Source organism: Amborella trichopoda, chromosome 1 (genome assembly GCF_054954075.1).
Source record: "Amborella trichopoda isolate Santa Cruz 75 chromosome 1, AtrichopodaSantaCruz75HAP2 v2.0, whole genome shotgun sequence".
Lineage (NCBI taxonomy): Eukaryota > Viridiplantae > Streptophyta > Magnoliopsida > Amborellales > Amborellaceae > Amborella > Amborella trichopoda.
In genome coordinates, this window is record NC_142336.1 from 60,309,780 (window position 1) to 60,321,556 (window position 11,777).

An 11,777-nucleotide genomic window follows, 5' to 3' on the forward strand; every position below is an offset into this window, starting at 1 on the left:
AGCACATATACTAAGCTCCCTTGGGAGCATAATTTATTTATAGTCACTTGGTCTGATGACCTATTTGGGAGGATTTTTTCAATCTAAAATTTTGCTAACCGGATTAGAATCACGAGATGATTGTTCTCAATAATAAAAAAAAAAGCATTGAATTTCCTAAAACGGTTTCTATTCAATCTTGAGACATTATTTTATCATGTGCTTAGAGTGTATAACCCAGGGAGTAAATGGACAGCATACTCCCAATAGAGCATAAAATCTTTTGGCTATTGTAAACAATCATTAGAAAACACTATATCGCTGTTTTTAAGAGAGTAGAAGTGACTGAGCTCATAGATTGTTGAATCATTGTTGTTTCACAAATTCAATAAGTAGTTTATCTTCCTTATATTGGAAGGTAAGCTACAACATTAGGGTTTTAACCTCATCATTGACCTCTATTATTCTATATAACTAACATTCGTCTGTCCTAATCTATTTGCATTCGATTGTTTTCTTTTTTATGTATGTTGGAGTGGACGACAACCAAACGTGACTTTCACTCAATTAAGTTTTTACCGAAATTCGGAGACTGGAGTTGGGTCCCACATGCACAACTCAAGTACCCATTTCAATGGTTTTTTGTAAGTATATTTGGTTTTGCAAAAAGGTCAAGACAGACAAAAGTGAAGATAGATTTATTTACAAAGGGAATCTAGTAAAGTGGTGTTTGATAAATAGTGAAAAAGACTCCAAATTGATTTCCTCTTTGTTTTTTAGCTTTTGTAACTTTCCGGTGTCTCTTCTCCCTTGTTTTTGCACACAAAGATATTTGGAGGCAAATGATTTAAAACTAGACTTGGGTATCAACAATGGCCCCCAATTCCTGTGGTTTCAATGACTTTCCCCATTTTGTCCCTCAACTATTGAGTGCTACACATGGAGAAGTAATGATGAGGCCTGTTGAGGGCCATTCATTCCCAACAAATAAAGGGCACAAACAATATAAAGTATCACAAGTTCTTATCTCTTTCAGTAGAGAAGAGACGGAAAGAGAGAGAGGGGGGGGAGGGTTCCATGATCCGAAAAAACTAGTTATGAATCCTTGTTCACTTCCCAAAATTTCACATTAATATGCTCATTACTTCAAGTTTGAATATGAATCTCATTCTAAAAGAGACACAAGAAAACGACTAATTCTCATCTAGACCAGGGATGTACCACTGTGCTTAAGATAACAGAGTGATATCATGTTTCCAGGCAGCTTGCATCATACATGCAATTCCATATGCCGAATTCCCAATGCATTTGAAACAAATTGGAGGTCCCACTAAAATCCCACTTAATAACAACAGGACCCACAATTCATTCGGATGGCATTTCCATTAAGAATGGGAAGTCGTGGTGATGCATGTTACTTATGTCTCTGAAACACATAATTTACATGTTTGGAGGCCCAAGATCAAATGGCTGAGACTAAGTCGAGAATAATATCACATATTATCACAATTGTGCGTGTTAAGCTATAAGTAGGTTTGACATTGTTTTCGGTTCACTCCTAACTATTCGATCAAGGTCAGATAGTTCGATATGACAAATAAAAATTATATGCATGTGAAGACACATAGAAAGCTTGCACAATAATATAAGAGTCCTCCTATTACACAATTGATAAGAAAGATGTATAATGAATACATGTTGATAAAATATTTCCACATTCAAAGCACAAATGCATTCATAATCCTGAAAATTTTACAAGGCTTGTATACATGGTGCGCACCACCATTCACTTCACCAGCTACTGAATGCATCTTAATCTATTCCAAATGAAAACACACTTTGTATTCCTATTATAGATAAGAGGGACTGGCACATATTCTTCCTGCTGAAGAAGCACTGCCTCAATGAAATTCAATGCAGAAACCGCCCAAGATAGGCAGCTAATTGAGCTATAATTGGTTTGTGTGTCATGGAATTGGAATTGGATATAAATTATGCAGCCATTCGAGCCTACACTAAGTTTAGTGCTCAAGGGCCAAGGCAGTGAATGAAAAATCGTTTTGAGTCACAAAAAGTCACCCAAAAAGACTTAAAACTCACCATACGGGTGAGTATTATAAATGCAAAACTTGGGACATGCCTGATTTTTTTTCTTTATGTGATTTTGTCTTGATTTGAAAGGTACATGGTCTCTTCCAATGTGGTCTCATAGTGATATGGTTTAAGTGACGATCTGGTTCAATTCCCACTAAAAATTATTTTAAATTTTTCACACAAATTTGCAAAAACTGCTCATTAGACTCAGTTTGGTAGTGACCGAGTCAGCTACCGAGTCTGAATTTCTTATACTGACATAGGTGTATGAAGGAACAACTTACCCAAACAAATAACTACAAGAAAGAACATTCATTTAGGTACACTATGCCTAAAAAATGCTTCAAAAAGGTATTATTTCTCAAAACTGACCGGATGCAGCCAGTCTGAGCCAGACCAGCATCCTGACATGTTCAACCCCTACCAGTCCTATTAACATTGGGACTCCCATTTTACATGCACCAACCATATTTCCATTTCTTAGATGGCTTGATTCTCTCCATGCACTAAAAAAATATGTCAGTCTCAATTTAATATTTGATATTTTTCTTTGTAAGTTAATAGAGATATGGTGACTAATGGTCTAACTGAAGGTATGGTATTTGATATAGCGGAATTACGAAAAAAGATCCGTGTAGCCGACCCCAAATAGTTGGGATAAACCTCAGATGATGATGACGTTCTTTGTAAATTATAAGCGTTGGAATTCCAATGTATGATTAAAATTGTCTATGAACACAACCAGACTGCACTACAATGTCTTCAAAGAGTCCAAATCAAGTGGAGCTGACAATGGCATCTTCTATACCATGTGGAAGCCAAAAGGACAATGACATAATACTTCAGCTGTGGTGCTGAAGTTCAATTTGTGTGGCCAACTCTAACCCATAAAATAAATCAAGTTACTTCTTTACTAAAAGAGCTTAGTGTGCAGCTAACGATATCTTCAACAAAATATGATTTGAGTACAGAATGCGACATGAAACATCATCCTTATGGACGTCTCTTGACTTCTCAGCAAAGTTACTACACTATGATAACTATAATGGGCCTGAAAATATACAAAAGGATAACAATTTTATTGGACAGAACTACTTTAGGGAAGCAAGGATTTAAAACCTTTGAGTCTCCTTCATAGAACCATGAATCTAGCAGTTGAGCAATAGAGACATGGTCAACAACACAAACTTCGTAAGGTTCTATTGCACTTCAAATCCATGGAAACCGTAAGATGTGCCTCTACTTACGAAAATCTCCATGGACAGCTTCAGGTTGGTGGGATTGATGCAGGTGAATTACAGAGGCTACCTACATAACAAACAGTGAACATCTGGCTCCAAGAACATAAAGGTCTGAATCAATAGGTAACCACAAGAAACAGATAGATGCTTTAATTTATGTAAGAACAGCTCATGTATGACATTACACTCGCACAATATTTGGATACTGCAACCACATAAATTCCATGCATGCATGAAGCCCTGACCAATTCGATATGAGTTTAAGAGTGGAGATGTCACAGGGGAACCCCGATTGTTAAGGTAAACCTACTTCCAAAAGTAGTTAAGCGAAGATAAATTCGAGAACTAGCAACTACAAACCTCATAGTGAAAAATGAATCGAAGTCCCAGGAATGTATTTTGATAAACAATGTTTCACTCTTTGGGTAGTTGAGGTAGGTATTGGTTGTCCAAACTGCCAAACAGTGCAAGAGAGAAATGTATTCGTTGCCATCAAGATTTACAATGTTTTGATAACTCCATGATTAAATGAAAGCTTTATCAATCCAATTCTGATGGCCAAAAAGTGATGTTGAACAGACCCATGACAATTAGGTTACCAGCAATGTCTAAAGGCCTAGTACATGAAAGGCATGACAAACTTCCAATTGTCGCAATTCATTCCAAGCCAAGTGAGTCATACAAAATGCATAAAATCCTCAGTTCCAATTAAGTATACAAAAATCTTTCGAGGGAAAGGCATTATTTCTTAAGAGTTAGAACATAGGCTGCAAATAGAGTTTCATTTTAAAGGTGCTCCTTCTCACAGACCAAACAATGCTGAACAAAAGCTTACTAATTCCATCTTTGTTTTTTTCTTTTAGTTGGGTTAGTTGCTGTTTTCATTGATTCATATAAATATATACAAGTGTAGTTATTTTACAGCTTTATAACCCCTGACAAGTGTAGTTATTATAGAGCTTTATAACCCCTGATTTACGAGTTCAGTACTTCCATAAAATAACAGAATATAGCTCAAATCAGAATGTTCCATGTTTCTCATAGTACATTTCAGAAATGTTGTCGTTACTATAAATGGTAATTGAGATAATTCCTGGGATACTCATTATATGTCTTGTTACCAACTAATTAGGATAATGATTCATTCACCAGTAACAATCCCAAAAGCATATAAACTAATAAACTAGATATGTGTTCCTGATCATTTCTCCATTAAAAGTAAAGTTTAAGAAGTGTTCAATCAATGCATTAATTGCAATTTTAACAATTCAGGGTCATGTATATTAGTGATAACTAGTTATATGCTCCCTGATCATTTCCGCATTATAACTAAAGCATAAGAAGAGTCCAACCAAGCAAAATTGCAATTTTAATGATGCAAAGTTTTATAAATGGAGATTGTGGATGCAAGGGTGCTACTTGCACCCCCATTTCTCCATCCTTATCTCCATCCTTATATATGGCTCACCGAAAGGTTACTTCCCAGCCTCTAGGGGACTCAGGCAGGGTGACCCCCTCTCCCCTTTCCTCTTTGCCATTGCGGCAGAGGTTTTTAGCCAATCAATCTCCCAGATGTTTCTGTCTAGCCGCCTTACTGGGTTCAAAAGCTGCCCTCGGGGGCTGATCATTACCACCTACAGTGTGCAGACGACCCCCTTGTGTTCCTTGGCGCCTCCCCCGGGAATTAGAATCTCTTCGCCTATTTCTCAAGTGCTTCGAATTTTCCACAGGCTTCAAAGTCAACAAGGCCAAGTCCAAGATGATTGGCGTAGCTTTGAGCCCTCAAGAAACTCTCTCCCTGGCCTTGAGCTGGGAATGCCAGGTAGAGGAACTCCCCACCAACTACCTAGGCATGCCCCTTGGCCTGGTCAAACAGAAGAAATGCCAATGGTCTCATATTATCGACAAGGTGGATCACTGCCTCACAGGTTAGAATGGCCGTTTCCTCTCCTTCGCCGGTAGAACTACCCTCATTAAGGTAACCCTCGCCAATACCCCCATGCCGGTGGCGGTTTGTTCCCGCCTGGAGCAGCTTATGAGGAAATTCCTCTAGGCAAGAGACTCCAACTTGAAGAAGTTTCACCTTATTTCCTGGGAGAAAGTTTGCCAACCCAAGCACCTTGGGGGTTTGGGCATCCGGCAATTGAGAAAGAAAAACACAGCTTTGTTGGGGAAAAATGGTGGTGGAGACTGGCTACCCAAGACAACCTTATGTGGATCCAAGTCATCTGAAGCAAATACAGTCTTGACCCCAAATCCTGGCTCCCCTCACCTAGACCTTCGAGTAGGATCTCAGGTGCCTGGAAGTCCTTTTTGATCTCCCTTACCTCCTTCCAACGCCTTATTAGGTTCCATCCTCAGGAGGGTCGCTGCATTCGCTTCTCATTAGACCTTTGGTTGGGACACACCCCTCTTAGAGACCTTTTTCCATCCCTTTTCTCCCTCGCCCTTGACCAGAACATTTCGGCTATCGAGGCTATGCTCCCCTCAGGCTCCTCCAGAGCCTGGACTCCCTCCTTCAGGAGGCTCCTCACAGATTCTGAAACCTCTGAATTCATTATCCTCTTCACTCTCCCCCACTCCTCTTTCTTGGCCATTTCAGGCCCGAATAATGTTATCTGGACCCCCTCCCCCTCAGGTTCATTCTGTCTCCTCCTTTTACAAACAGCTGCTCCTGTCACCTACTTTCCCCCACTCCCCTACCTCTGTTGTGGCCCTGGCCTGATCTTTTATTGCTCCCCCTAGAATTAAAGCCCTCATATGGATTGCCCTCTCTGAAAAAGTCCTTACAGTTGGCCATTTGCAACAGAGAGGTATCCCTATCCCCAACAGGTGCTCCATGTTGCTAGCAGCTGAAGAAACCAACCCCCACCTCTTTCTTCACTGCCACCTCGCTCAACACCTCTGGAGATTGTTACTTCAACACTTCAGATGGCATTGGGTCACCCCCCCCTCCATCCAGGCCCTCTACAAGCTTCACCACGCCTGCCCCTGGCCCAAGGCTGGTAGAATGTTGTGGCAAGCTTCGGTAGCAGCCACGATGTGGGTGATCTGGACAAAAAGAAATGCAAGAATTTTCAGAGGCAACAATGCTCGATCCCGGCTCTTTTCCATAAAATCACGTCTTCGGCTACTTTCTGGGCCTCAAACCACAAGAGGTTTAAGGGCTTCCCCTCCTCCACCTTCATCCCCAATAGGCAATCCATGCTTCTCAACTGTTCTCCTCGTCCTTCCCAGTTCACCCTTTGGTCACCACCCCTTTGGGACAGACCAAACTCAACTTCGTTTGGTGCTCCCTAGACAACCCCAGACCGGCAGGAGCTGAGCTTTCTTCAGGGACCACCTTGGCCTCACGCTGGCTTACTTCTCAACCCACTTGGGCCATGAAGACTCCCAGTCAACTGAAGCTCTGTCCCTCCTAGCAGTCCTCAAAACTTTTTGACCCCCTGTGGGGTCAGCCGCTGATCGTTGAAGGCGGCGCGCAGAACGTCATCTCCTGTGCCTCTGGTTCTTCCCCCTGCCCTGGTACCTCGCCCCAATTTTTGACGAGATTCCTCACCTTTGCATGGATACAGTCGTCTATTGGAGGCATATCTGGTGGGAATCCAACGCCCAAGCGGACACACCGGCTAAGGACGAAGCTCTTCAATCATGATTGGTTTTTTGGGAACACTTTTATTACGCCTAGTGAACCATTGTATCTTTGTATAAGTTTGTACGTTTGTACTCGGTATTCCCCATTTTTTGTATACGGCCACCACTTTGTGGAGTGCCTATTGTACACATCTTTTTGTACACTTCTCTTCTTCAATATAGCACAGTTAACAGTTTAAAAAAAAAAGAAAAAAAGAAAAAAAAAGATGCAGGGTCTTATGTCGGCACTGTGGAAGAACACTAGACGGCCTAAGAGATGTGAAAGCCTGGGAGATTGTAGGGTTTGATTTGGTGAATCCTGGGGGTGTATAAAATTAGAAGTGAATACCATGGATTCTAATTCTAGAAGAGTTTAAGGCCCACAAGGAGGAGTATAAGGCCCAGGCCCAAGGTGGGATTCCAAGGGGAATGTCACGCTTTCTTCTGAGAACTTCTTACGTGCATCAACATCTCTTTTACGTATCTTTAGTGGGAGGGAGGAAGCATCACTTGGGGATGTACTTTTTACATGGGAGATACTTTTATTGGAATGAGAAGTACATGTAGACAGAAAGAAAAGAACCTTAGGTTGTAAGACAAATATTCAAAGACTGATTGCTAGAAGGCATGTGGCTGCAAGTAAAAGTTTGAGTTGCTTTAGCTCTGTGAGATGTAACCACCCAGGTTTACTTAACACTCACTGTTTGCCAATGGATGTAGTCATATGCACTGATGAACCACACATGTTTGGCTGTCATTCCATACCTTTTTCTCTACCTCGTTTTTAATGTGCTTACAATATATTATTTGGGATTGTATATTGTAATTCATATATCAGACAAACAAAATGCTAGATGCCATCTTCAGTTCTCCACTATCTGTACTCAGCAGTGGATGAAGGAGATGAGCCTAACCTATTGAGCAAACAATGGCGTGAATTATAACTATAAAGGGAAACTCACACTTCTGATCTACCATTCTAGACAGAAACTTTATCAACATAAAAGATCAATTTTGAACAAATTTAGTGCTTAATGGAGTACAAGGACCTCCTAAAAAAATTTTGGGTTCACTGAGACGAGGAAAGTTCTTAAATCTACTTGCTTCCAACTAATGGTCATTCCCTTTAAGCAGAACTAGGATGTGCTCATAACTCATAAGAGATGGCATAATCAGCAAGTCCTTGCCTTATTCTAAAGGTAACAAAACTCATCCGTCATCAGAAAAGAAAATTCATCAATACAGTGTACTAATGTCCAGAATCTTTAAGCTTCCAACAAAGAAATTTCACAGGCAGTAGCAACAAAAATCAATGAAGCCCTTGAATGAACACAGAGAATATGTTAAAGAAAGTTCAGTTCATGGCAAGATCATTTTTAACAGATTAAAAACAATACATGAACTTTCTGGCTTTCTGCACATTAGTGACAGCCTTCTGTGTAGAAATATGGGAAGGAGAAGGATGGAATATGATATGTACAAGTAATTCTTGCAACCACCACATCATCAAACAATGATAGGAAATGGGCTAAAGATAACATAAAGGTGACATTAAAGCAGATATAATTTGGAACGGTAAGATTTAGCAATGCATTGGACAATACAAGGAACACTACAAAAGGCCTAGCAAAAAGGATCAAATCTCAAGACCAGAAGTACCTATATTAATCCAATATGACAATGCTCATTGAATGGGATCCTAAAAACATATTGAACAAGAACATCATTTTAGATGCTTCGATACCGGTCCAATCAACAAGATGTGCAAAACCTAGATTGGCAAACAAAAACATTATCTCATTAAACAGACCAATTTGACTTTACAAAATGCAGTACCAAAAGGTGATAAAAGCAGCAATTCCACTCAAGATACATAATCTATCAAGCCGGCTCTCATTTCTTATCTTTTCCTCCTTCAACTCACTCTGTGCCTTGGAATACCTATGGCAAGACTCTAGGACCTCACTATAATTCTTGCTTCTACAGCAGCTCAGTGCCTTTTCTAGGACCAGCAAGCTGTTCCTTCCATTCACATGGGAACCTTCCATATCTTCTAACTGCATGCTTAGCTCAGTTATTTTGAGGGTTGTCTGACTACCCTCCCCCTCCCCCTCTCCAGTAGTCACAACCCTACACTTCAATACAAGGATGCACTCTACAACTTGACAAGGAAGGATATCTTTGGCTGGAAGTATGGATCCAAAACGTATCAGGAAATCTTTCTCCGTAGGCCAGTGCCTCTGCCCTCCAAGAGGGGTCCAGCTAGCAAGGTTAGCAGCCTGTTTCATTTTTTTATTGACAATGATCCAACTTAGCCGGATCCCATCACGAAGCTCCTTCCAAAGCTTCCCATCTTTCCTCTCTCTCTCTATGGATGCAATTGGTGGGAGCCCATCGGCGACGGAGAGGGTGATCTCACCTTCATGGTTATCATCTTCATTTGAGTAGCCAATGAGATCAATTCTGAATGGGCAATTGTAGAACCAACCATGGAAATCATCAGAATCAGGGATACCCCATATAACCTTTGAATAAAGTGCTTTATCTTTGTACCTCACATCTACAATAGAAACGAAATCAGAAGGGGAGACCGTGCCGTAATCATCATAGTCACCATAGTAGTCAGCCTCCGACCAATCGAATTCGAATTCGAGATCAGAATCCCACTGAATGACTGGAACGTCCTTGTTGACAATGAGAGGAAAGCAATCAGCGTAAAACTTTCGGAACCCACCGAGAGAATTGATCAAATTACTGACATCCTCTCTCTTGGTTGAAGGCCACAATGAGAAACACACATTCTCCCATATCCTCTCCTCCCTTGAGATTGAGCAAAAATCTGCACATGCACACCCAGCGCTGACTAGAGTTGCGCCATCTAGACGCCTCAGAATGTCATAAAAAAGGTCCATGCTGAGGGAAGTTATGCCCCCAGCCATGGAAACTGACATCTCAACAGATTTCAAATGATTTCCTTTTTTTATTCTTTCTTTTGCTTTTGAGCAAGGGATGTCTACTAATCCATCATATAGTAAAAATGTGAGGCAAGCAATAGATGATCAGGTGATAGGCAATCATATGGAGTCATTTAGGATAACTCACTGGTGCAATGGATATTCCGGAACCACAAGATCAGTTTTGCTTGATAACTGAAAAAAAGAAAGGAACTTTACATCAGAGATGATTCACGTATGCAAGAATCTGTTTAGTCACAAAGTAAGACGTGAAAAGCACTGATCTTTCAAACGTACTAAAACTAGGTGATAAATACCCATAAAAGTTTGCAACTACAAATAATAGTTTACCAACTTCCATACAATATGCAATTCAAATTCCTAAGTTCCTATAAAACTTTCCAATTATGATCCTTCGTCTACTTTCCAGATAAATCATAATTAGAAATTCCAATCACAAATCAAATTCCAACAGATATTCAACACAAACCCACTTCCATCAACTTTTTAATCAACTCACGAATGAAGCTCAATACAAATCCTGACAAGAATTTCCAATCCTAGAAACAGCTCCATCCACTTTCCAAGCATAAAGCAGTCCTTGTAACAATTTCCAACCATTGCTGAGATCTGAACATACTTCAAACGACCAAAGACAAAAGTTTTCCCATTAAAGTTTGGAGCTATAAACTTGATTCCATCAAATTGTTTCAAGAAAAACTTCTCCTACAATCTTAATTCACCAAAAATCCACTTCCATGAACATTTAAGACAGCCCAAGTTCATGAATCAAAACCAATTGCACAATCATATCAGCAGCTCAACTCTGCAACTACCCAACTGCCCCATACCTTTATTCCAGAGTTCATTGGTCATGTAATTTCTACAACCATAAAAAGTTTACGATAACTCCGAGGAGGCCTCAATCACTCCCTAAAAAACAGGATAGATAATCATTTTATCATGGCAGACAATGTATTAACACCAAAAAAAAAAAGCCCAAGATGCGAATACTCCAATAAAATCAAGAGAGACCAATATCGAGTGACATGATCTAACAAACACTCACCTTATACTGAAGAAACCCAGTAAACCTTATCGCAAGAGAGAGGGATCTTAATCGCAGAACCACCCAAAGACGAGAGCAAGAGACTGGAGAAAAAAATGAAGACCCAAACATTAAAATGAAGGAATGCAACGTCAGGTGGTTGAAGAAGTCCCTATCTGAGTCTCTCTCTCTCTTACCTCCAACGTCAGCTGGTTGACGAAGTCTCTCTCTCTCAATCTCCCCCCTGAGGTTTCTTTCTCTCTCTCATGGGGAGTTTCGTTGACCTTTGGTTTCACGGGCCATGCGCGAGTGGAAACGATGTGTCTTTGTCCATTTGATAACTCCAAGTTATTTGTTGTTTTCCATGAGAGTCGTAATTGCGTAAAGCTTTGCATATCACTGGTATTACCACTTATTTAGTGGCGGGATCATGCTTGTTTGTTGGAACCAATTTTAACCTTCATCATTCTAATTCTAATGATTTCCAACCTACCACATAAAAGTTTCAATTTTCAAACGTTACAAAGAGATTGCAGAGCTCGATGAGAGAATTATTAAAGGAACATGTGCCATAATTATTAGGGAATTTACTTAATATCTCTTTTTTGAGTTAAAAGCCATGCCCCATATGCTGTAATATAGGGTTATGGACCTATTTTTATATTTTTTCTAAATTTCTATATGATTAGACTTCCAAACTCCAAATTGAAACTATTAACAAGTCTCTTTGGAAATTAAACTTTTGAATTTTTTTTGAACTTTTTTTTCCCCTTAAACCAATCAGTTCGAATAATGAAATAATATTTATTTTTACACCCACCCCAAATA

The 11,777-nt window shown here is 39.9% G+C and overlaps 1 protein-coding gene across 4 annotated transcripts; it reads right to left on the bottom strand.

Annotated features, from left to right (window-relative positions):
• Positions 1-491: 491 nt before the first annotated feature.
• Positions 492-11,434, bottom strand: LOC18440533 (putative F-box protein At2g36090). 4 transcript variants are annotated; one of them, XM_020671478.2, is made up of 5 exons: positions 11,147-11,434; positions 10,971-11,053; positions 10,422-10,834; positions 10,050-10,096; positions 8,724-9,786 (listed from the first exon to the last, which is right to left on the bottom strand). In XM_020671478.2, exons 3-5 carry the CDS (start codon positions 10,520-10,522, stop codon positions 8,768-8,770), a joined length of 1,167 nt encoding a protein of 388 aa, XP_020527137.1. In that variant the 5' UTR covers positions 10,523-10,834; positions 10,971-11,053; positions 11,147-11,434; the 3' UTR covers positions 8,724-8,767. The 4 variants fall into 4 exon arrangements, 3 of the variants coding, with proteins under 3 accessions (XP_020527137.1, XP_020527138.1, XP_006850737.1); XR_016043805.1 differs by lacking the exon at positions 8,724-9,786 and adding an exon at positions 492-3,381 and having other exon boundaries at positions 10,050-11,053; XM_020671479.2 differs by lacking the exon at positions 10,422-10,834 and having other exon boundaries at positions 8,724-10,096.
• Positions 11,435-11,777: the final 343 nt, after the last annotated feature.

Bases quoted from the DNA above. Each gene is read 5' to 3' on its own strand.
- LOC18440533 (XM_020671478.2), bottom strand. From the start codon at position 10,522: ATGGTTGGAAATTGTTACAAGGACTGCTTTATGCTTGGAAAGTGGATG. The intron at 10,097-10,421 runs GTGAGTTGATTA...TCTTTTTTTCAG, and splicing joins ATTTGTATTGAGCTTCATTC to TTATCAAGCAAAACTGATCT. The intron at 9,787-10,049 runs GTGAGTTATCCT...GTGCATGTGCAG, and splicing joins CCGGAATATCCATTGCACCA to ATTTTTGCTCAATCTCAAGG.